Source organism: Sphaeramia orbicularis, chromosome 18 (assembly GCF_902148855.1).
Source record: "Sphaeramia orbicularis chromosome 18, fSphaOr1.1, whole genome shotgun sequence".
NCBI lineage: Eukaryota > Metazoa > Chordata > Actinopteri > Kurtiformes > Apogonidae > Sphaeramia > Sphaeramia orbicularis.
In genome coordinates this window covers 10,409,160-10,436,507 of record NC_043974.1, presented here as the reverse complement: position 1 = coordinate 10,436,507, position 27,348 = coordinate 10,409,160, and the positions used below count along the sequence as shown (strand labels likewise).

The window sequence follows — 27,348 nt, the reverse complement described above, 5'->3', positions numbered from 1 at the left end:
TAAAAATCAAAAATTAAAACTTAATCAATATCAAAAACGTAAATAGGAAAAAGTCAAGAAGTTAGAGAAATTGGATAAATGTAGAAAAATCAAAAACCAAATTTAATCTAATTACTGTAAAAAGTCAAAAGGTAAAAATTAATTTAATTTGCAAAGACAACCTCAACAGCTTGATCAGGGCTGCCGAGTTTGTCTTAAAATACTGGGTAAAAGAAAAGAAATAAGAAAATGTAAAAATTCTTCTTCCTTTTCAGTCCGGGCCAAAGTGGAGAAAAATACCAAAAGTCTGTTAAAGAGATGGTCCGTCGGCAAATGTTCCCCAAAAGGTGGTAAAAGCTCTTAAAATACAGTTCTTGCCTTTTAAGAGTCTTTGGTCCTTTGTCATCTGAAGAAATAGGTCTTTGCTTTTAAAAGTTCGATCCGTCGATGCAAAGTTATTCTATCAGATGAACCTCCAGCATTATTTGAGAAGTAAGATTAACTCCGAAGCCAATCTGCCACGCTCCTTTCGGGTCTCAAAAGAGCATCGCTCAGAGTTATCTTCTCTACGTTTTACAACGTAGGGCACGCAACTTCTTAGAGCGTCTTGCACTTCTGAAAATGCTATAACAGCGGTTCTGGTTTTTAACCAAACTCTAGGCATTACCTCATTGATGCCCAGACAGTTGACTTCATTGATAGATGAGTAATGTCTAAATGCCTCTAGTAGAACTTCCCTTTTTTACCGGTCTTGACCAGTTTTGGGTGCAGAAAATAGCCTATTGTTTATGTCACTTCTCTTTTCTTAACGTTATCAGTTAGCTTCAGCTGCAGATGGCTCGGTGCTGCTTACTTTACTTCTCCTTTTCTGCTGGGTTTTGCCCTAACATGCCCCTTCACTGCTTTAACATGTCTCAACTTGTCTCCTCTACACACAGTAATCACAAATGAATCAACATTCATTTAAACATTCTTTTCTTAGCTATACTTATTGATCACATTACATATATCTAATTTAATGCAATACATCAGTTCAAATCATCTTTTTAATACTAAGCTGTACTTTACATTGGTTAAAATGCTGGGTGTTACACTTCTTTATGAGGCCTTCTGGTGCCTGGTGTGACCTGTGGGGCCCTGACCTCTGCCTAACTTGACACGTGTGAAGGCAGTTATTGAGAAAGAAGGAGGACACATAGAATAAAAACATTTTCTATTATGTACATTTTCTTGTGGCAAATAAATTCTCATGACTTTCAATAAACTAATTGGTCATACACTGTCTTTCAATCCCTGCCTCAAAATATTGTAAATTTTGCTTCCCCACCCTGTAGGTTAATTGGTTAATCTAAATTGCCCATAGGTGTAAATGTCAGAGTGATTGTTTTTCTCTATACACTATAAAGAAAAAAAATCTGTAATTGAACAGAATTTTCACTGTTTCTTTTACAGATGTTTCCTGTGTTTTTACGATATACAAAAATATCAATGAAATGACAAAAATAGACTGTGATTTTACATGTCAAATGTAAAATAACATGAAAAAACTGTAACTGTGAATAACCATAAACTTTCAATTTTTTAAAATATTTTTTTCTTTTGTCACAGAAAAATAGTTAAAATATATTTGCAAATGTATTGTAATTTCACAAATATTTCTTTTCTATTTATGAGATTAAACTGTTAATTTAACGTTTAATACTGTAAAAAAAAAAACTTACTAAAATTACTGACAATTAACAGTAAAAGAAGAATTTGTCCTGTAAGTTAACCAGACTTGTTTGTTAATTGACAAATATCTTGTGTAATTACAGGGAGGTTTCACAACAAAAATGTTGAATAAATGTATTTTTGTGAATGTATAACATGTATAAGCACTGATAAACTGTCCAAATACAGTTTTTATCAGTGGATTGTACAAATGAGTCTCATTGGAAATTATTCATACATATATATATACTGTATATATATATATATATATATATATATATATATATATATATATATATATATACACAGGGTGGGGAAGCAAAATTTACAATATTTTGAGGCAGGGATTGAAAGACAGTGTATGACCAATTAGTTTACTGAAAGTCATGAGAATTTATTTGACAGAAGAAAATGTACATAATAGAAAATGTTTTTATTCTATATGTCCTCCTTCTTTCTCAATAACTGCCTTCACACGCTTCCTGAAACTTGCGCAAGTGTTCCTCAAATATTCGGGTGACAACTTCTCCCATTCTTCTTTAATAGTATCTTCCAGACTTTCTGGTAATAGTTTCGCTCATAGTCATTCTCTTCTTTCCATTATAAACAGTCTTTATGGACACTCCAACTATTTTTGAAATCTCCTTTGGTGTGACGAGTGCATTCAGCAAATCACACACTCTTTGACGTTTGCTTTCCTGATTACTCATATGGGCAAAAGTTTCTGAAAAGGTATGGATAATAGTGTTAGGTATGATTATGACATCAATATATGTTTGGTTTCAAAACAATTGACGTAGTGCCTGCTGAGAAAAAACAACTAAATGTTAATTGTAAATTTTGCTTCCCCACCCTGTATATTTATAGGTAATTTGATCATTTTAATACGTGAAAATATTCTTTATTAAACATTAAAAAGTAAAAAAAAAAAAAATCCAAAATCTCATGTAAAGTTAGGGCAAAAAACTGTATTTTAATTATGGAAAATTACCGTATTTTTGAGATGGTTATTTTCCGTTATTTTACAGTATTTTTTCGGCACCCCTGCTGCCGGACTATTACCTTTTTTTTTTTTTTTTTTTTTACAGTGTATGTCAGTCCTGTGATAAACTGGCGACTCAAACAAGGTGAACCCCACCTTCGCCCATAAGTAGCTGAGATAGGCTCCAAGTGACCCCCGTGACCCTAGTGAGGATAAAGCGGGTTAAAAAAATGAATAAATGAATGACTGATTTGTGTGATAGCCTGTCAAATGGCATGTCTTGTTTTTACGCTGATGACGTGTTATTCTACTGCTGCTTTTCCTCAATTTTCCAGGCTTTAGAGTTTTTAGAGACTGCTTTGAATATACTCCAGTCTCTTCTGCAGACATTCAAATCAGTTTTAAATGCGGACAAAAGCAAACTCATTGTATTTTCATATAAACACAAAGAGACTATTCAGTCAAAAACGCCCACGGCAATCCAATAGAGTTAGTCACCTAGACTTTCTGCTTGATCAGGAGCTTTTTTTCTAAAACTCATATCGTCAACTTGGTCCACAAATTGAGAGCAAAGCTATTGGATTTGCTATTGTTGTAAATTCTGCTTCTCCCTCAGAGCTCGCAATAACCTTGTATTTTTTTTATTTATTTATTTTTTATTTTTTACCATTGCTTGACTATGGCCTTGTTCTCTTTGTGCGTGCCCCAACAAAATGTCGTCAATCTCTGAATACTGTGTATCATTGTGCCTCAAGAGCCATCAGTTGTTGTAGTTGCCTCATTCACCATTATGACTTATTTTCAAAAACTGAGTGGCTTTCTTTGAGTTTTCGGAGGTATACCCATAGGTTGACTTTGATCTATCGGGCTCTTCTTGGTTTGGTTCCATCTTACCTATCATCTCTTATATAATGAACCAATAACTATTATGTCTTATGGACTTGTGACAGTTATCAGTTGAATGTTCCCAGAGTTTGGATTAGCGGTGGGCGTATCGATTCTGTAGTATCGATATATTGATACTCACACACTACTCATTTGAAGATTGATTATGCTAATAAACAGTGTAAGGGAAGCTATTTTGCATTTTAACCCTCTGGTATCCAGGTGCGCCTTTTAGGCACACTTTGTACTTTGTGTTAAAAAACTTCATATTATTTTTCACAATTTAAATAAGGTTAGAATTCAGAAGTTGGTCATTTTTGCATGATCTTTAAAATTCTGGCCACCAACTAAAATGTGCACATTGTAAACAAAAGAAAATTACAAGACTAGCATCTGTCTCCCAAGTGTGCCTAAAACGCACTATTTCTTCCATTTGATATGTATGATTAGGGCTGAGCTTGATTTACAAAAATAAAATCAAATTAGAGCAGAAAAATAAATCAATATATAATATTTAATAGTTTGATTTATAGGTGTGCCTTTTTGGCACACTTGGTGACAGATGCTAGTATTTTTGAACATTTGACCTAGCGCCAAAAATAATAATGCAAATTAACCAGTGTTGGAGTTAATCATTGACATATGCCAGGATGAAAAAATCAAATAATATGTGATCCACTTTTTATGTAGTATATTGAAAAAAAATATTTTTTTGTGTTTTTTGCATCCAAAAAAATGGTTTGTTTACAATACAAACATAGCATTTGAAGGGTTAAAAATGTGACAATTATTGAGTATTTGGTATTTTTATTTATGGCTCAAGTTGATGAAATAGAAAAACGTGTAAAAGAATTAAAAACAAACTGTATGAAATTTTTTTGACCTTATTCCAAAAGTGTGCCAAAAAGGAACACTTGGTGTTTAGTGGACGGGATACCGGAGGGTTAACTTGTAAACCTACAAGTAGTTCAGCATGGCAGTAGACTTGAGACTTGAGAGTGCTGTAAGTTGCATATAGGGGTGCCATACGCTGACCTTGCGACAAAAAAATTCATGTAGTGGCCATAGGTATGTTGTAGGAAGGTCACAAGGCATCCTTACAAAGAACATGAGAACTCTACGATTATCGTGCGACATAATTTTCTAACGAAGGCCTCTAGCGATTTGAACGGCAGCCGTACCAATTTTGTAAGACGGCCATAAGAAACGAATGCTACCTCCATTAACTCCTACGAACTCCAGATCAGAGGTTGCGTTAGACATTTTTCTTGTCCGTCATTTTGACTGAAAGGGTCGTAAAAATTCCGTCATAACATATTATTATCCGTCATTTCAAATTTTTTTATTTTTTAATGATAATGAGATATATTTAGTAGTATTTAACGTTCAAAAACATCTCAATGATGCAGCAGCTGTAGTTGCTGCTGGCTGATAAACCGACGTGATATTACGACTCGCATAATTATATATGCCACTTTTAATTGGTGTGTTATCTGCAGACATTATAAGCGTTCCTTGTGTATGTTAACAGAGTGTTAAATACCATGCACTGAGGGTTAGGGTTCGGGTTATGAGAACCAGAGATCTGGGCACAAATTGACATGCCATCAAATAACACATGAAAGGTAGAAAAATTGGGATGTCCAGTATTGGCTTTTTTGCCAAAAACCGACATGCCGATATTGTCCAACGCTTAATTTCCGATTCCGATATCTACCGATACCGCTGCCGATATATGTGGGATATTAAACTAATTTTAAGTAACATCACATATCTCCTGTCATGGAATTAACACATCATGCCTAATTTTGTTGTGATGCCCCATTGGATGCATTCTCAAATGTAACAAGGCTTTCAAAATGTAAACACTGTCTGTGCAAAGAATACATACGTCAACTTAAGTTGTGGAAAAAATGCCATATTTATTTATTTTCTCTCCCTCCCTCCATGAGTCTATTACAGTGTGGCAACTCTACTGTACAGTTTTGAAAACTGCACATTTCTTTCAGCTACAAACAAAGCTTCATTTACATGTCGGTAAATGCCGACGAAATCAAGGCATTATTTTATCGGTTTTAATGATAGGCAAAAAAAAACGATAACGATATTCACCGATATTACATTTTTCTGCCAATAAAATATCGGTGGGCCGATATTATCGGACATCCCTATAGAAAATGTGTACATATAGCTAGGGATGTAACGATTACCGGTATAATGAGAAACTGTGGTAAAATTGCAGGTGATTAGTATTACCGTTTAAATGCTAATTATCATGATAACCATGTTTGATTACTGCACTTTTAGGGGGAAAAACCCAAAGTAAAGCTAGGCTTTTTTGTGAAATATTTGAGTATAGTTATAATTTATTACAGTTTTAATTTTATATACCTAATATTTGGAACCAATATTCACTTTTAAAGTCTTTGAAAAGGTTCGTTAAGCATCTTTGTGTTATTTATGCAATAAATTATATACATTTTTCAAATCGGATTTTATATTTTTTGTATGTTTTCTGTCCTTTTATGTTGATATAGTAGGTTAAAGTTAAAAAAAATAATAGACAGATGATATAGATGAAGTTGTGCTGAAAAAAAAGATCCCAAACATGGGTATAGTAAACATTTGTTTATGTATTATATAAAGGCAAAATCAGAAGTACTGAAAAATGGCCAAAATAGGCTCAGACCGCTAAGGGTTAATATTTGAATGTTTCTGCAACAGAAGGTACATTGTGCCGATTATTTTATTTATTTATTTTAAAAACAACTTGGTTAAATTATTTCAGTCTGCGTATCAGTACTTTTTGAACATTTTGAGCACAGTTTCAACAATACCACAATAATAATGATAACCGTGATAATTTTGGTCACAATAACCATGATATGAAATTTTCATATCGTTACATCCCTACATTAGAGGTAAGATCTTAAGCCCGAGTCCGAGCCCGACCCGGCCCGAAATTCGGGCCTAAAATGTCAATCCTTACGTTCGGGTTGGGTTGGGCCGGGCTTCTCTCTCGCTGACTTTTTTTTTTTTTTCAGTGTTCTTCTTTGTCTCTCTGCCTCTCTCTCTCTCTTAAAGTGTCGCGCTAGATTCTTAAGGACGTACTGCTGCTGTGGTTTATGGCCCAATTTTCAACCCGTCAAAATGATGGACGGCCTTAAATTTTTCCCGTCAACTCTCAAAAAAAATCTGTCAATGATGGAATATTGTCGGTTAATGTAACCTCTGCAGACACAGAAATATAAAAGATGTAAATGTTTATACAGTCTTGTTTAACTTAGATTTCGTTACAAAAGACAGGCTTTAATTTGTTATCATAAATCACCCCTCCTCCTCCCGAGTCCTCACAAATAAAATATGAAATTTCGGGTTTGCTTCGGGCTCGGGCCTGCAAATCAAGTTAATTGGTCGGGCTCGGGCTGGGTCGGGCTTTAATACCCGCGGGCCTGGGTCGGGTCGGGCTGGATTTTTTAGGCCCGATCTTACCTCTACCCTACATATAACACACCAAATGCCATAAGAACTGGTGTATTCCTTGCTTGTCCGTCATCCTTCACCGCATCAGTCCCTCTTTTTTCATCGTGTTTATCAATACCATCACATTTACTGGGCTTTTTAAAATAACTAACATTTTGTGCTAGCAAAGTAGCATCTAATTTTGGCTAAAGTCAGCTAAACAACGAGACAAGACTTGACACTGACTTGTTAATATGCACGCTGGCTATCAACTGGACAGAGGGTCTACTACAGGTGAACTAACGGTGAGTCATTTGACGGAAGTACTGGTGTTGTATTCAGCGTAGAGGTGAACAGTGGTGCTGTTAGTTCTATACAGGTAGGATACTGTTATGGAATGTTTGGTGACTTGTTCGGAGAGAGACAGACCAGCGACTCTACGAGCAGGTTCTGTTCACAGTGTTGTGTGAAAACTATTAAACTTAAATGCTTGATTTGAATGGAATTGCTATTTTAAGTACAACACACTAAATGCCAAGTTAATTTAACTTAAAATTTGTTGCAGTGTCAATTGCTCTGTAGAATCATTAGACTACATATCATCAGTTCATTGTACTCAATTCTAAGTTGATTTTAGTGATGTGACGTTCACGAACGAATCGAATCTTTTGAACGGCTCTTTGAAATAAACGATGGGAACCGAATCTTTGTAAAGAGCCGTTCATTTTTTTATTTTTTATTTTTTTTCAGGAGGGAGTGTCCGATTGCCTGTCAATTTAAGCGTCATTGGGGAGGTATTGGGCAGGAGGAGAATGTTGGAGCAGAAAAAAAAGAGTGCTTGCGCACCGCGCATGTCTCATGGCAAGAAGTTAGCAAAAAAACAACAGTTTGAAGCGTGAGGTGAGCATACTGGAGGAGGCGGAGCTAGAAGACTGGTCGAAACCGGAGAAAAGTTTGAGAGTGAGTGAGTGAGCACCTGTGAGTAATGAGCCAAAGAGGAAGGAGGAGTATTTGGATGCACTTTTTAGAAAGAAAAGATGGACATGCAACTTGCAATATTTGCAAAAAAAATATATCTTTCAAGTCTGGGTCAATGAATAATTTGCACCGCCATTTGAAAACTCAGCACCCAACTGTACTTGTGGAACAGCTCAGAATAGTCCACATAATGTACCGGGATGTTTTTGGTCAAATTCCAGCATTTGCCTAATGTCACCTCTCATGTCGTGGATTTAGCCCACACATTTGAACTAACTATTCTTTTTTATGGTAAGATAATATTCACTCCCGTGCTAATTAAACACCTTTAAAATGTAATGTCAATCATCACATGTAGCCTATTTAGTCATTAAAACATCGGTGTTTCAAAAAAATGCAAAAAACATAAAAGAGCCAGTCTTTTGAACGACTCTTTTCAGTGAACGACTCCCTTCAAAGAGCCAAAAGTCCCATCACTAGTGAAAACTTTCTTTGGTATTTTAACCCTTTCATGCATGAATTATGAGAACCTTAGTCAATATTTTTTTCTTGAGTGTTTTTGTTCCTCTTTAGGCATTTTTTGGTTTTTATGAACCTATTTTTCATGAAGTTACAAAAATGTCCACTCAGCCGGACACCATGCATTTAAGTTTTGAAGCAAAGAAACATTTATTTAAAAATCATCATCAGAAAGGGATAAACTGTGTGAAAACTATGAAATAAAAACATTTTTAATGCTGCTAATTGCTAAATTGCTACTGTTTTCTCACATTTTTATCATACTCTAATATTAGTTATTACTCATTTCATGGAGATAAAATCCTCTTGAGACCCAGGAAACTGACAGTTTTAGCTTTTTTACATTAAAAAATTGTCTTGATACAGCTTTATGCTGGAGAAATTGTGGTAAAACAGGTGACCATACGCACGTATTTTAGGACTGTCCAAGCTTGTTTATCTACTGGAAAAATATCAAAGAAGAAACTGAAAGAATTGTAAAAAGAGAAGTCCCTTCAAATGTTTTTGTTCTATTTACTTGGAGTCAATGATTTTAATGCAGAGCAGAGATATATTTTATGTATTTTACTATTGATTGCTAAAAAAAAAAAATAGTAACAGTAAATTGGAAGAGTGTCAAATCACCAACGGTAATAGAATGGAAACAAAGACTGAAACAAGTGCACACTATGGAAAGAATGACCGCATCATTATAAATGAAAATGGATCTTTTTAAGTGGAGATGGCACATGGTCGAAGACTATTTGTATAATTAAACTTTTTGGGTTGTTGACGAGAATTGCTCTTATAAGCCCTGACATGAGGTGTTTTGTATTTATATAGATGTGTGCATATGTATACAAATATATGAATATTTCAATATTTGGCAATGTATCTATAGATGTAGTATAATATTTGTAACAATAGTAATACTATGTGGTGTAATTTATTTATTTAATGTATTTTCTCAGATGTTTTGTTCTGTTTTATATTGTGCAAAAATCTGAATAAAAAGTTAAAAAAAAAAAAAAAAGTCTTGATTGGAAACTGCATAATGCAACAGTTTTTACAGATACATTTTTAAAAATATTTTTATTTATTGATTGATTTTTTAAATGGAATGTCCTTTGTAATGCACAGCATTTTTGAAGTAAAACTCAAACTTTTGTCCCCGACAGAGGACACAATGCATTACTTGGTCTCAGGAGTATATGCAATAAATAAATAAATAAATAAGTAAATAAATGTTACTGCAGATCAGGTTTATCAAGAGCAGCAAAGTTACAATAATTGTATGAATTGCAGTGTTTTGGATGATGCATAAGAGTCCACTGTGTTGGCTGATATGGAACTAAAACAACAAAACCCATGAATAAACAATAGAACAGCTGTAAAATAACTGTCCACTGTCGTGACTGCTGTGCATGAAAGGGTTAATCTGTCAAAATGACGGACGGCCTTCTGAATTTTCCATCATTAAAAAAAAAAAAAAAAAAAAATCAGTCAATGATGGAATATTTTCAGTTAACGCGACCTCTACATATGTATAAAAATATATGAATATTTCGATATTTGGCAATGTATCTATAGATGTAGTATAATATTTGTAACAATAATAATACTATGTGGTGTAATTTATTTATTTATTTATTTATTTATTTATTAATTTATTTATTTTTTATTCATGTCTTGTCTCAGATGTTTTGTTCTGTTTTATATTGTGCAAAAATCTAAATAAAAGTTAAAAAAAAAAAAAAAAAGTCTCGATTGGGAACTAAAACAACAAAACCCATGAATAAACAATAGAACAGCTGTAGGATAACTGTCCACTGTAGTGACCACTATGCATGAAAGGGTTAATCTGTCAAAATGACGGATGGCCTTCAGAATTTTCCATCATTTAAAAAAAAAAAAAAATCAGTCAATGATGGAATATTTTCAGTTAACACGACCTCTACTCCAGATTTCATAGGAACTGGAAGATTCGTACAAACCCATCAATTGTGAGTGCATCGGAGACCGAAGTATTAAGTAAGCCTCGGTGATCTTCTCTGTATCTGTGACTCCCTCCAGGAAGTCGGATGGAAAATATTTTACAGTCAAAACATCAATTATTATAGCACGCAGATGATGGGATTGGCATACACTCTCCTCGGGCCGCGTCTAATCTTTGGTTGGAACGTAATGAACTGTGCGTGTCATGCCTTGTTGAAGGTTACAAGTTGATGACTCCAAAAAAACAACAACAACAACAAGAAAAAAAAAAAAAAAAAAAAAGCATATATAATTATTATAATTATAAGCATCCTGTAGAGGCCAAGGGACTGATTAAATTTGAGGGTGGGCTCATTGCATGTGTCAGTCACTTATCGCTCTCATCATTTTGTCTTCTTGTTTTCCTTTTCTAGCCTTCCTCTCACGCTCTTCTTCCTCCGCTCTCTTCAGTCTCTCTGTCTTTATCAGACCAGTTAAATGGCTGGCCTGCAGTGCTTTTTACTTTCCTGTGAACTATGCTGATATCGTCCCCTGAGTGGGCGAGATAGCAGCCTGTCTATTACACAGTGGGCAGTGCAGAGGTGATAAAACACACACACACACACACACACACACATGCCTGAATGAGCGCAGAAAACCATAGATCGTATGTTTCTATTAAAACCAACTTCCTTCATTTCTTTAAGTTGCATGTTTTAAAGTCTAACCCAGGGGTGTCAAACATGCGGCCCAGGGGCCAAAACCGGCCCGTCAAAGGGTCCAGTTCGGCCCCTGGGATGTTTTTGCCAAGTGCAACAACTCCACAGTCTTGAATTGAATTAAGCAAAAAAAGAAAAAAAAAAAAAAAAAAGCTTGAATTAAGGAAAAAAATCTTCAATTAATAAAAAAAAAAACTCCCTTCAATTAAGGAAAAAAAATCTTGAATCAAGCCAAAAAAAAAAAAAAAATCTCAAATTTAGCAAAAAATCTTGAATTAAGCCAAAAAGAAAAACTTCAATTAAGTAAAAAAAAAATAAAAAAAAATCTTGAATTAATAAAAAAAAAAACTTCAAAAAACAACCTTCAATCAAGTAAAAAAAAAAAAAAAAAAAATCAATTAAGTAAAACAAAAAAAAAAAAATCTTGAATTAAGCAAAAAAAAAAAAAAAGTTCAATTAAGTAAAAAAAAAGTTCAATTAAGTAAAAAAAAAAGTTAAATTAAGCCAAAAAAATCTTCAATTAAGTAAAAAAAAAAAAAAAATCTTCAAATAAGTTAAAAAAAAAAAAAAATCTTCAAATAAGTCAAACAAAATCTCAAATTTAGCAAAAAAAAAAAAAAAAAAAATCTTCAATTAAGTAAAAAAGAAAATTCTAGAATTAAGCAAAAAAAAAAAAATCTTCAATTAACTAAAAAAAATTTCAACAGAGCAGGAAAAAAAATCTTCAATTAACTAAAAAATTCTTCAATTAAGTAAAAAAAAGTCTTCAATTAAGCAAAAAAATCTCAAATTTAGCAAAAAACCTTCAATTAAGCAAAAAAAAAAAAAATCTTCAATTGAGCAAAAAAAATCTCAGATTTAGCAAAAAATCTTGAATTAAGCCAAAAACAAAAAAAAAATATTCAATTAAGTAAAAAAAAATCTTGAATTAAGTAAAAAAAAAAAAAAAAAAATTCCATTAAGTAAAAAAAAAATTCAATTAAGTAAAAAAAAAAAAAAGTTCAATTAAGCAAAAAAAAAACTTCAGTTAATTAAAAAAAAATCTTCAAATAAGTCAAACAAAATCTCAAATTTAGCAAAAAATATTGAATTAAGCCAAAAAAAAAAAAATCGTCAATTAAATAAAAACAAATCTTGAATTAAGCAAAATAAATAAATTTTAAAAATAAATAGATAAATAAATAAATAATTCTTCAGTTAAGTAAAAAAAAAAAAAAAAATCTTGAATTAAGCAAAAAAAAAATTCTTCAATTAAGTAAAAAAAATCTTGAATTAAGCAAAAAAAGAAAATCTTCAATTAAGTAAAAAAAAATCATGAATTAAGCCAAAAAAATGTAGAATTAACAACTTTTTTTTGTTGTTGTTTTCGTGCAAAAAATTTACATTTACAAACTATCCTGTACCAACAAAATGTGAATAACCTGAACAAATATGAACAACCTGAAATGTCTAAAGAAAATTCAGCCCAATTTGAACTCTTTTCTTCCTGTTCCTCAGTGTTCAGTGTCTTTGTAGATCTGATCCATAATGCACATGGACAAATGATAAGTTGAGGAATAATATTGTTAACATTGTACTAAATTTTCTTACATTTTTTAATTTAAATTTATTTTTTTTTCTTTTCTTTTCTTTTTTTTTTTTTTTGGGATAGTTCATAAAAGTAAGTTTTTTTCATAATTTAATGTTTGTTTGTTTTTGTTTTACACTAAAACAAAGACAAAAATGTGGAGTTGTCATTATTTATAGTTTATTATGTTATTATTTTTCTGGTCCGGCCCACTGCAGATCAAATTTAGCTGAATATGGAACTGAACTAAAATGAGTTTGACACCCCTGGACTAAAACATTGATTCACCAGTAAAACCCATGGAGTTGGACCAATAACAGTGGATGGACACACTGGGGTTATACTCAGTTAATGATAGATTTTGTTAAAAAAAATCCCATTTCCTCTTTTTTTTCCTGATATGATTTAATAACCTTTGGATTTACTCTGATATATCAGTGCATTAAATAGAGCAAAATATCCAATTTTAACAGAAAAATACAAATGTAAATGTAATTGAAAAGGATAATATTGAAATAAATGGTAATAAATACATTAGGAAAGGCCTTCCAAAAAAGGAAAAGTCATTTGGAAGCTGTGACAAAAATAGTTATGGGTCTTTAAGGGTGAAAAAAAAAAAGGAATAAAATGAAAATGTGAAAATAATGTTATACTTTTATGAGATTAAAGTTGTAATAATTCCATCTAAAGTGGGTCAGACCAGGAAAATACTATCATAATAAACTATAAATAACGAAAACCACATTTTAAAAAAATCTTTGTTTCAGTGTAAAAAAAAAGTAAAATTACACAAAAATGTTAACATTTACATACAAGCCTTTTACAAAAAATGTGGAAAAACCTGAACAAATATGAACAACCTGAAATGTCTTAAAAGAATTAAGATTAATTGTACCAATATTCTGTCTGTTATTAAATGTTTGTGATCTGTGAGTTGTAATGAACATGTAAAAATGAGAAGCTGAGGCCAAATAATGGCATAAATTGTTGAAATTGCACTTTTTTTCTTAATAAATTTCATTTTGGTCATGGTTGTTCATGTTTTCCAATTTTTTTTAAAGGATGTAAAAATTTTGATAGTATAATTTTACTTTTTTCACTATAAAACAGGTGTCAAACATGTGGCCCGGGGGCCAAATTTGGCCCGCCAAAGGGTCCAATTCGGCCAACAGGATGAATTTGCAAAGTGCAGGAAATAGTAACAGTCAAGGGCATCAAACTCAAAAATAAAAGCATAATAACCCAAAAATAATGACTCCAAATTTTCTTTTTGGTTTAATGTGAAAAAATACTATGACACCATGCCTATAAATAACGGAAACACCATTTTTTTTCCTCTTTGATTTACTGCAAAGAACATACATTTTTGACATCCTTTAATAATAAAACGTCAATAACCTGAACAAATATGAACAACCTGAAATGTCAAAAGAAAAATAAGTGTAATTTTAACAATATTCGGCCTGTTTTGTGTCTCGGTAGATGCACATATTGATGGAATTTTTCTTATTATTTCTTCATATTTTTCTTCAGAAATGCCATTTTTTTCAGGTTATTCACATCTTTTTTGCTTGGATAGTTTGTAAAATGTAAAGGATTTTAATATTTAATGTTGTTTTTTGCTTATAAAAAATTTGGAGTTGTCATTATTTATAGGCTATTATGCTATTATTTTTCCGGTCCGGCCCACTGGAGATCAAATTTAGCTGAATGTGATCCCTGAAAGAAAATGAGTTTGACACCCCTGCTCTAAAATATAGAAATTAGACCTACAAATTTTGGAATTGATATTATTTATGTATTATTTTGTTTTTATTTGAATCATCCGGCCCACTGCAGGTCATATTGGGTTGTATGTGGCCCCTGAGCTAACATGAGTTTGACACCATTGACTTCAGTCGAAAACCTTATCTGCTGCTTTTCAGTTAGGGAACTACGCAGCTTTATTGACATTACTCCACACATAAAAGATCTGCTTTTCCAGCGTGAAAGATCTGCTTTTCCAGCACAGTCCGAGCCAAGATGAAACAAAATCAATAATTCCTGATAGAAACAGTAGCTAACAACTTTTTTCAAGCTATCGTATTCCAGGAAAGACCCTGTTGATGACCAGACCTAAAAGCAGGTACTGGACTGGACAATCAGTACTTAGACAGATGTGTTTTTTTACAGGACCATCCACTGACTGTGGTTCTGATAAAAGAGACATTTAGGTGAGGGTCAAACCCAGCATTTCCATTTGAACACCAGATAGTGTACTTACTTTGACCATGCAGGATAGATAGATAGATAGATAGATAGATAGATAGATAGATAGATAGATAGATAGATAGATAGATAGATAGATAGATAGATAGATAGATAGATAGATAGATAGATAGATAGATAGATAGATAGATGAAAGAAAAAAGAGAGACAGAAAAATAGATGAAAGAAAGAAAGAAAGAAAGAAAGAAAGAAAGACAGAAAGAAAGATGAATAGATAGATGAAAGAAAGAAAGAAAGAAAGAAAGAAAGAAAGAAAGAAAGACAGACAGACAGACAGACAGACAGACAGACAGATAGACAGATAGATAGATAGATAGATAGATAGATAGATAGATAGATAGATGAAAGAAGAAAGAAAGAAAGAAAGAAAGAAAGACAGACAGATAAATAGATAGATGAAAGAAAGAAAGATAATAGATAACTGAAAGAAAGAAAGAAAGAAAGAAAGAAAGAAAAAAGACAGACAGAACGATAGAACGATAGAACGATAGATAGATAGATAGATAGATAGATAGATAGATAGATAGATAGATAGATAGATAGATAGATAGATAGATAGATAGATAGATAGATAGATAGATAGATAGATAGATGAAAGAAAGAAAGAAAGAAAGAAAGAAAGAAAGAAAGAAAGAAAGAAAGAAAGATCATAGATAAATGAAAGAAAGAAAGAAAGAAAAAAGACAGACAGAACGAAAGACAGATAGATAGATAGATAGATAGATAGATAGATAGATAGATAGATAGATAGATAGATAGATGAAAGAAAGAAAGAAAGAAAGAAAGATGAATAGATAAATGAAAGAAAGAAAGAAAGAAAGAAATACAAAAGACAGACAGACAGATAGATGAAAGAAAGAAAGAAAGAAAGAAAGAAAGAAAGAAAGATGAATAGAAAGATGAAAGACAGAAAGAAAGGAAGACAGACAGACAGATAGATGAAAGAAAGAAAGAAAGAAAGAAAGAAAGAAAGAAAGAAAGAAAGAAAGATGAATAGATAGATGAAAGACAGAAAGAAAGAAAGAAAGAAAGACAGATAGACAGAACGACAGATAGAACGATAGAACAATAGATAGAATGATACAGATTTCGACAGAAAGGTCGGTGACACGCTTAGCACCTACATGGATCGCTGAAAAAGAACCTGCAAACAGCAAATTAAACTGTTGTTTAGGTACGAGGACCTGCAAATAACACATACACAGCGCGTCTTCCCACACACATACAATAAATCATCTTGAGGAATTATTCTGTTTAAAAAAAAAATCTTGAATTAAACCAAAAAAAAAATCTTCAATTAAGTAAAAAAAAAAAGGTTCAATTAAGTAAAAAAAAAAAAAAAAGTTCAATTAAGTAAAAAAACAAAAAGTTCTGTTGAGCAGACAAAAAACTTCAATTTAAAAAAAAAATCTTCAAATAAGTCAAACAAAATCTCAAATTTTGCAAAAAAAAAATCTTGAATTAAGCAAAAAAACCCAAAAACTTCAATTAAGTAAAAACAAATCTTGAATTAAGCAAAAAAAAAAAAAAAAAAAAAAAAAAAATCTTCAATTAAGCAAAAAACAAAAATCTTCAATTAAGTAAAAAAAAAAAATCTTCAAATAAGTCAAACAAAATCTCAAATTTTGAAAAAAACTCTTGAATGAAGAAAAAAAGTCTTCAATTAAGTAAAAACAAATCTTGAATTAAGCCAAAAAAAAAATCTTCAATTAAGTGAGAAAAAAAAGTTCAATTAAGTAAAAAAAAAAAAAAAAAGTTCAATTGAGCTGAAAAAATATCTTCAATTAAGTAAAAACAATCTTCAAGTAAGTCAAACAAAATCTCAAATTTTGCAAAAAAATCTTGAATTAAACAAAAAAAAAAAAAAAACTTCAATTAAGTAAAAACAAATCTTGAATTAAGCAAAAAACAAATCTTCAATTAAGTGAAAAAAAAAAATCTTGAATTAAGCAAAAAAAATCTTCAATTATGCAAAAAAACAAAATCTTCAAATAAGTCAAACAAAATCTCAAATTTTGCAAAGAAATCTTGAATTAAGACAAAAAAAAAATCTTCGATTAAGTAAAAAAAATCTTCAAATACGTCAAACAAAATCTCAAATTCTCAAAATCTCAAAATCTCAAAGAAATCTTGAATTAGGCAAAAAAAAAAAAAAAAAATCTTCAATTAAGCCAAAAAAAAAGGGGGAAGAAAATCTTGACTAAGGTTCCCATAATTCATGCATGAAAGGGTTAAACAGTTTAGATCAGTAGATGGTTTGAGTCTTTATGGGTTAATTTCTTTTACAGCTCAGAGCTATTTTTTTTTTTTTTTTATCAGTTTAAGAATATTTTCCACAGAAAGGTTGGTGACACGCTTAGCACCGACATGGATCGTTGAAAAAGAACCTGCAAACAGCAAATTAAACTGTTGTTTAGGTACGAGGACCTGCAAATAACACATACACAGCGCGTCTTCCCACACACATACAATAAATCATCTTGAGGAATTATTCTGTTTAAAAAAAAAATCTTGAATTAAACAAAAAAAAAAATCTTCAATTAAGTAAAAATGAGGTTCAATTAAGTAAAAAAAAAAAAAAAAAGTTCAATTAAGTAAAAAAAAAAGTTCTGTTGAGCAGAAAAAAAAACTTCAATTAAGTAAAAAAAAAATCTTCAAATAAGTCAAACAAAATCTCAAATTTTGCAAAAAAAAATCTTGAATTAAGCAAAAAAAAACAAAAACTTCAATTAAGTAAAATCAAATCTTGAATTAAGCAAAAAAAAATCTTCAATTAAGTAAAAACAATCTTTAATTAAGTGAAAAATAAAAGTTCAATTAAGTTAAAAAAAAAAAAAAAGTTCAATTGAGCTGAAAAAAAATCTTCAATTAAGTAAAAACAATCTTCAAGTAAGTCAAACAAAATCTCAAATTTTGCAAAAAAAATCTTGAATTAAGCAAAAAAAAAGAAAAACTTCAATTAAGTAAAAACAAATCTTGAATTAAGCAAAAAAAAAAAGAAAAACTTCAATTAAGTAAAAACAAATCTTGAATTAAGCAAAAAACAAATCTTCAATTAAGTGAAAAAAAAATATTGAATTAAGCAAAAAAAATCTTCAATTATGTAAAAAAAAAAAAAAAAAAAAAATATATATATATATATTCAAATAAGTCAAACAAAATCTCAAATTTTGCAAAAAAAATCTTGAAAAAAAAAAAAAAAAAAAAACTTCAATTAAGTGAAAAAAAGAAATCTTGAATTAGGCAAAAAAAAAAAAAAATCTTCAATTAAGCCAAAAAAAAAGGGGGAAGAAAATCTTGACTAAGGTTCCCATAATTCATGCATGAAAGGGTTAAACAGTTTAGATCAGTAGATGGTTTGAGTCTTTATGGGTTAATTTCTTTTACAGCTCAGAACTATTTATTTATTTTTTTTCTTTTATCACTTTAAGAATATTTTCCACAGAAAGGTTGGTGACACGCTTAGCACCTACATGGATCGTTGAAAAAGAACCTGCAAACAGCGAATTAAACTGTTGTTTAGGTACGAGGACCTGCAAATAACACATACACAGCGCGTCTTCCCACACACATGCAATAAATCATCTTGAGGAATTATTCTGTTTAAAAAAAAAAATCTTGAATTAAACAAAAAAAAAAAAAACTTCAATTAAGTAAAAATGAGGTTCAATTAAGTAAAAAAAAAAAAAAAAGTTCAATTAAGTAAAAAAAAAAGTTCTGTTGAGCAGAAAAAAAAACTTCAATTAAGTAAAAAAAAAAATCTTCAAATAAGTCAAACAAAATCTCAAATTTTGCAAAAAAAATCTTGAATTAAGCAAAAAAAAAAAAAAAAAAACTTCAATTAAGTAAAATCAAATCTTGAATTAAGCAAAAAAAAATCTTCAATTAAGTAAAAACAATCTTTAATTAAGTGAAAAAAAAAAGTTCAATTAAGTTAAAAAAAAAAAAAGTTCAATTGAGCTGAAAAAAAAATCTTCAATTAAGTAAAAACAATCTTCAAGTAAGTCAAACAAAATCTCAAATTTTGCAAAAAAAATCTTGAATTAAGCAAAAAAAAAAGAAAAACTTCAATTAAGTAAAAACAAATCTTGAATTAAGCAAAAAAAAAAAGAAAAACTTCAATTAAGTAAAAACAAATCTTGAATTAAGCAAAAAACAAATCTTCAATTAAGTGAAAAAAAAAAATTGAATTAAGCAAAAAAAATCTTCAATTATGTAAAAAAAAAAATAAAAAAAATAAATAAATAAATAAATAAATATATATATATATATATATATATATATATATATATTTTTTTTTTTTCAAATAAGTCAAACAAAATCTCAAATTTTGCAAAAAAAATCTTGGAAAAAAAAAAAAAAAACTTCAATTAAGTGAAAAAAAGAAATCTTGAATTAGGCAAAAAAAAAAAAAAAAATCTTCAATTAAGCCAAAAAAAAAGGGGGAAGAAAATCTTGACTAAGGTTCCCATAATTCATGCATGAAAGGGTTAAACAGTTTAGATCAGTAGATGGTTTGAGTCTTTATGGGTTAATTTCTTTTACAGCTCAGAGCTATTTTTTTTTTTTTTTTCTTTTATCACTTTAAGAATATTTTCCACAGAAAGGTTGGTGACACGCTTAGCACCTACATGGATCGTTGAAAAAGAACCTGCAAACAGCAAATTAAACTGTTGTTTAGGTACGAGGACCTGCAAATAACACATACACAGCGCGTCTTCCCACACACATACAATAAATCATCTTGATGAATTATTGTGTTTGCACATAGTCACACACCTAGACAGTTAATTATACACAGCCATTTGCACACAAACACACAAACTCCCTTTGAGAAAGTGCAGGTTTGTAATCAACAATGCAAATCTTACCATGCCCACACAGACTGAATTAATGCAAAGCACAAGTTTTATTAGTGTTCACAGTTAAGAGTGAAATACATTGAAATCCAGCGAGCCAAAAGTGCCCGTTCTGTTTTGCTTGATATTATCATAAATTCGCCGCCCACTAAACCGTCTCAGCTGGAGGCCTGAGTCCTTCTGGAGATGCGCTGGCTTTTTTATCTCGGAAAACACACATTCGGACGCACACACACAATCACACACTGCGAAGGAAACCCACACAGAGGCACACACACCCATTCACATTTCATTCTTAAACATTCGCCCACACATTCTAAAGAGTGTCTCGTTGCTTTTCACAGTTTTTCACGCTCTGTCTCTCTGTTTCTTACACTTCGAGACATATGTGCGCACACACAAACTCCGTCCCACACACACACACATACACACACTGAGTTTGAAACCTCTCCTTGAAGACATTTATGTGGTGCTAAATCAAGAAGAGCCCTGAGTGGTAAGGGTAAATAGAGAGGATGACCAGTCCTCCTGTTCACACAGCACACACACTGCAACATGACGCTGTAAACATCGAAGCATCGACTGTTTTTTATCTCCTAAAGTTTAGGTAAAATACAGCAGCTGGAGTCGCTAACGCTAAGTCAGGATGGGGGAGAAAGGAGGAGGAAGAATTGGATGGATGGATGGATGGATGGATGGATGGATGGATGGATGAGTGTAAGGATGGATGGATGGATGGATGGATGGATGGATGGATGGATGGGTAGAATAATGGAGTGTAAGGATGGATGGATGGATGGATGGATGGATGAACAGATGGGTAGATGGATGAGTGTAAAGATGGATGGATGGATGGATGGATGGGTAGAATAATGGAGTGTAAGGATGGATGGATGGATGGATGGATGTGTAGAATAATGGAGTGTAAGAATGGATGGATGGATGGATGGATGGATGGATGAACAGATGGGTAGATGGATGAGTGTAAGGATGGATGGATGGATGGATGGATGGATGGATGGGTAGAAAAATGGAGTGTAAGGATGGATGGATGGATGGATGGATGGATGGATGGACAGATGGGTAGATGGATGGAGCATAAGGATGGATGGATGAATGTGTAAGGCAGGAGTAGTGAAGCAGAGTAGATGGATGGATAGATGAACAGATGGGTAGATGGATGAGTGTAAGGATGGATGGATGGATGGATGGGTAGAACAATGGAGTGTAAGGATAGATGGATGGATGAACAGATGGGTAGATGGATGAGTGTAAAGATGGATGGATGGATGGATGGTTGGATGGATGGGTAGAATAATGGAGTGTAAGGATGGATGGATGGATGGATGGATGGATGGTTGGATGGATGGGTAGAATAATGGAGTGTAAGGATGGATGGATGGATGGATGTGTAGAATAATGGAGTGTAAGAATGGATGGATGGATGGATGGATGAACAGATGGGTAGATGGATGAGTGTAAGGATGGATGGATGGACAGATGGGTAGATGGATGGAGCATAAGGATGGATGGATGAATTTGTAAGGCAGGAGTAGTGAAGCAGAGTAGATGGATGGATGGATGGATGGATGGATGGATGGATGGATGGATGGATGGATGGATGGATGAACAGACGGGTAGATGGATGAGTGTAAAGATGGATGGATGGATGGATGGATGGATGGATGGATGGATGGATGGATGGAGTGTAAAACAGGAATAGTGAAGTAGAGTAGATCAGTGTAACAGAAATAAAAGGACATAATGAAAACAAAAAGGATAAAAACAGATTAGCCTGTAGATCGGGTTCCCAGTAAAACCGTCTGTTGTCACTGATACAAACACAGATGCTAGTGTTTATAGATGCGTAAAGCTGCAGGAAACAGAACTGGAAATACACACTTTCCTTCTGCAGTTCCTTCCTCTCCGTCCAGAAAAAAAAGAAAAATACATAAATAAATAAATAAATAAAAATATATAAATATAGACGTCATTGTAAAGGAGGGAAAACACTTCAGAGCTATGGAGTAGAAAAGATAGAGTCATGTATGAGAGAAAAAGAAGAGACCCTTTTCATCTACTACTAGAGCAAAATACATTTGAATATAATGTTAATATTATTTATATATTGTAAATATTGGGGAAAAAAAATTATATGCTATCGATAATTGAAATAAAAAATGTTTAATTTGATATTTACTTTTGTTGTCCATTTGTGACGCTGCCATTTGTCAAAACTCTTCCTATTTAGGTGTGATCAAATATTTTTGTCTTCTAACGAATTATTAGGTTGTAAAATAGAGGATTTCAGGTATAAACTGAATTTAATTTCACGGAACTTCACTTTTGAGAACTTTGTAATTCTTGCCAAAAAATAGACGCAGTACTTTTTGATATTTTTCATCTGAAAATATTTGAAACTAAATTTTGCCCGTTTAGTTTGTTTAAGATCGCATTTAGACCTTTACAATTCTGTGTAATATTTGCCTTAGGCTGCCTACATAGTCGACGCGTGCGACGCATTTCTTTTCATAGTTAATACATTGAACGCAAGCTAGCCTGGTGACGCGTAAAATGCGATACATCGCTAGCGCAATAGGGGGCAGCTCTGAGTCCGGTACAGTCCAGGTGTCAAACCGAGTGATATTCAGATCGACATGTCTACTGAAGAAGAGTGCATTGTGATGTTTAATGAACCGGACATTTTAAGGGTAGGATTACCGTGGCAACTCACCCAATTCATGGAGAATAATAACAAACACAGCCATCGGTAACGTTGGACCAGAACTCACTGAGCCCGTGTCGCTTTTTATTAGCAAAAAAGAGGTAAACGACATGCACATCCAAAAAATAGGAGGTGTGCAGGATCCCAAAATTAACCATGAAAAAAATAAATAAAGGAAGTAAAGGAAATAAAGGAAGGTCCGCACAATCGGTGAGCTCACCGGTTGTGCGGACCTTCCTTTATTTATTTTTTTCATACTTTTTATTAGCGAACATCTTGCTTGACCGTTCAGTTTCAGATCACAAAGAACACACATCGGGTTGGAATCCTACTATAATGCACGTTCTGTCCGGTGTTTGTCCAGCGTTTGTCCGGCGTCCGTCTAATCGATGTCCCGATGTTGCAGCACGGAAGGGCGCTATCGTACAATGGCACCACGGGTACAATGCCGCTAGTATAGAACAATGTTGATTTTGAATTGGCAGCGTAAAAAAACAAAAAAAAAAAAAAAACATGCCACATATAGACGACGGTATATCCGGCCTCTGAACGGCAGCAGAGACGGAGTCAGGATGGGAAATTCCAATCTCTTTTTCAGCCTATGCGAATTCTAAACGGGGACAGGTATTTCCAATAATTCCGAAACTCTGTCTCCGATCTGCTGACTCCAGTGACTCGCTCTCTGCTGGAGACTGCAGTGAATCATCTTCTTCTTCTGTAATATAACGTGTTAAATTAAACTACATCGCTTGTGTATTGCCCCCACCGGTGACGCGTCGCTGCGTTGCGTATCAAAAAAATGGACAACACATTTTGCGACGCAAGCACACATCATTGCGACCAATGCGTCTCGATGCGTCACAATGCGTTCGTGTCTGCCTGCCCTTGCGCTGACTATGAAACGGCCCTAAAACTTGTCTGGTTCAAAAGTTATGAATCAAAAAGTAGCGGGCTGTCCATCCGTGACGCCCTAATGTTATTTTTTTCACGTAATTTTTCAAGGAGTAAATTTGTAGTCGTTTTATTGTTGTTATTATTTTACTTGAGATCACATTAGTCTGTATGTGGAAGCTAAGCTTAAACAATTTTAACACTCTTGACTGTTAACCCTCTGGTATTCAGGTGCGCCTTTTAGGCACACTTTGCATTTCGTTTTAAAAAAAAAAACTTCATATTATTTTTTCACAATTTAAATAAGGTTAGAATTCAAAAGTTGTTCCTTTTTGCATGATCTTAAACATTCTGGCCACCAACTAAAATGTGCACATTGTAAACAAAAGAAAATTACAAGACTAGCATCTGTCTCCCACGTGTGCCTAAAACGCACTATTTCTTCCATTTGATATGTATGATTAGGACTGACCTTGATTTACAAAAATAAAATCAAATTAGAGCAGAAAAATAAATCAATATATATTATTTAATAGTTTGATTTATAGGTGTGCATTTTACGCACACTTAGTGACAGATGCTAGTATTTTTGTACATTTGACCTAGCACCAAAAATAATCATACAAATTAACCAGTGTTGGAGTTAATCATTGACATATGCCAGGATGAAAAAATCAAATAATATGTGACCCACTTTTTATGTAGTATATTAAAAAAATGTTTTGTTTTTTTTGTTTTTTGCATTTAAAAAAAATGGTTTGTTTACATCACAAACATGGCATTTAAAAGGTTAAAAAAATGTGACAGTTATTGAGTATTTGATATTTTTATTTATGGCTCAAGTTGATGAAATAGAAAAAAGTGTAAACGAATTAAAAACAAACTATGAAAATGTTTTTGACATTATTCCACAAGTGTGCCAAAAAGGCACACTTGGTGCTTAGCAAGGGCCTTGCTGGACGGGATACTGGAGGGTTAATATTTTCAGTGTAATTTTTGTACTCTCATCTCGAGGACTGAATTGGAACCTTTATGGAACATGTTTGACACCCCTGACTTAAAATGTACAGATGTAAAACTCTAGTGTGATGTGCTTTTAATGGACATTTACTGACTTGAAGAAACTCCAAATTTTCATGTGCTGGAGAAATTCTGGACATAATAACTGGTGTGAGGTGATCACGGCGACTCCAAATTCAACTCCAAAAGTCTCAGCTCAGATCTTCATGGAGTGGCATCTATTGATTCCATTTGGTTCTTCAAATCTGCATTTATTTGTGTCACCGGCGTATGTTTCAATCAATATAATAAAGCAGCAGGAATGCGAGGAACTGCTGTTGTTTCAACATCCACACACTCAAAGTGAAGCCGAGATCCATTTATAGAGCAGTAATTCACATATGACTATGACAGATGGGAGGAGAAGTGGTTCCTATTAAACCTCTTTTATTTATACTAGATCGTTGTGATAGCTGAACATACTTTCTGCAGTGTCCCCTGTGGATGATGAAACTCACATTTACCACAAATGACTGAGTTTAGATATCGATCTTTTAATATTAGCATCGATCCTAGAACAGGAAATGTTTGGATGGGAACTACTGATGTTTGAGTGTTGATGCAAAATCCCTGAGGGAGAGTAAGATGTTAGAAGGGAAAAAAAATAAGGAAGATGAAAGGAAAGACAGGAGAAAGAAAGAAAGCAAGGAAGGAAATGTAAAGGAAGAAATACAAATGACATTAAGTTGTTTTCTGTCTTTGTCTTGTTTTCTTCAACAGATTGAACTGATCATTTCCTCTGGTCTGAAGAGGTGAAGCTGATTCCAGTTCACTGGCGAGAACCACCAGCAGCAGCAGGACGACTTCCAGTTGAAACTGATTCACAGTCATCGGTAAACTGCTGGCAGACGGTGGCAGACAGTGGGCCAGACAGCAGCCATGGGAATGACTAATGCAGTCCACAGCTCCAAATATGAGAATTCAAAACTCTGAGTTCCAGCAGGAGGTGGGTGTGACTAGACACCAGGAAGTGATACGGGACAGTTTTGGCCCAGAATAAACCTTGAGAACTCATCAGTGATGATTTGTTGGCAGGAAATGGTCGACTTAAACCTAAGACTCAAATCCAAAACTGTGTGGAGCTAGCAAGTTTTTACTGAAACCCAAAACACTTATAGCTATTTCATTTTTTTCCATTTGTCCCTGACATTTCCTGTGACTTCGAAAGAAACGGTTTTAAAACTCCATGCTTCGTACATCCATGTCCTTCCCGTTTACTTCCCTCTGCTGGTGAAGACTGAAATCCAAAGGAGCCCTCCCTGTTTCAGCTTAAATCTGGTGGGGGTCTGTCTTTGGGATGGGCGGCCCAGCGAGGGCTCTCCTTGGCGGGTTCGGTACCACCACCTCATCCCTGGAGGTTGGGGGCCGGATGGCTTGGCCAAGCAACAATACCTTGGACCTCAACCAAAGCCGGGTATGGGGGATCGGGCTCGGAAGGAACGGCGCCGGTGCGGCAGGCGAAGGTTCAGGTCTTGAAAACTACACCCAGGAGGGTCTGAGCGGCAGTGTGATCAAAGAGAAAAACTGGCCTGCGTTGCTCATACTCGTCATCATCGCATTGACGATTGGTGGGAACATCCTGGTGATCCTGGCGGTTTCGCTGGAGAAGAAGCTCCAAAATGCAACCAACTTCTTCCTGAGGTCACTGGCTGTGGCGGACATGCTCGTTGGCATCTTGGTCATGCCGATCTCCCTCATCAACATCCTCTATGGTAAGTGTGGTCTATCGGCCACCTAGTGTGTTATATTCTATTGAAGTAAATGACGGGCGAAAACCTCTCATGTCCAAAATGGTTATTTTTCAGGAAACTGGAGAAACTATGTATGTTCTAAATACATGAATGGAGTTAAGAAATGTAGTCCCAAGCGGTTTTCAACACTTTTCATGGTAAAATATGTCTTGAACCATCAGGCCAACGTGAAAACTGACCAACAGAATTGTTTTATGACAAAAAAAAAAAAAGAAATGGACGACACGTGTGTGTGTGTATATATATATATATATATATATGTGTGTGTGTGTGTGTGTGTGTGTATATATATATATATATATATATATATATATATACATACATTACAGGCCAAAAGTTTGGACACACCTTCTCATTCTTCGCATTTTCTTTATTTTCATGACTATTTACATTGTAGATTCTCACTGAAGGCATCAAAACTATGAATGAACACATGTGGAATTATGTACTTAACAAAAAAGTGTGAAATAACTGAAAACATCTCTTATATTCTAGTTTCTTCAAAGTAGCCACCCTTAGCTCTGATGACTGCCTTGCACACTCTTGGCATTCTCTTGATGAGCTTCCAGAGGTAGTCACCTGAAATGGTTTTCACTTCATAGCTGTGCCTTGTCAGGGTTACTTAGTGGAATTTCTTGCCTTATTGATGGGGTTGGGACCATCAGTTGTGTTGTGCAGAAGTCAGGTTGATGCACAGCTGACAGCCCTATTGGACAACTGTTAGAATACATATTATGGCGAGAACCAATCAGCTAAGTAAAGACAAACGAGTGGCCATCATTACTTTAAGAAATGAAGGTCAGTCAGTCTAGAAAATTCCAAAAACTTTGAATGTGTCCCCAAGTGCAGTCGCAAAAACCATCAAGCGCTCCAACGAAACTGGCTCACATGAGGACCGCCCCAGGAAAGGAAGACCAAGAGTCACCTCTGATGCTGAAGATAAGTTCATCTGAGTCACCAGCCTCAGAAATCGCAAATTAACAGCAGCTCAGATTAGAGACCAGATGAATACCACACAGAGCTCTAGCAGCAGACACATCT

The 27,348-nt window shown here is 33.4% G+C and overlaps 1 protein-coding gene across 1 annotated transcript in view; it reads left to right on the top strand.

The window, feature by feature from the left end:
• Positions 1–27,348, top strand: part of htr2cl1 (5-hydroxytryptamine (serotonin) receptor 2C, G protein-coupled-like 1) — a 402,018-nt gene that overhangs the window by 229,379 nt on the left and 145,291 nt on the right. Inside the window, 1 exon segment of the mRNA XM_030162626.1 lies at positions 25,277–26,268. Within this exon segment, the coding sequence (XP_030018486.1) occupies positions 25,854–26,268 (415 nt within the window). The 5' untranslated portion in view covers positions 25,277–25,853.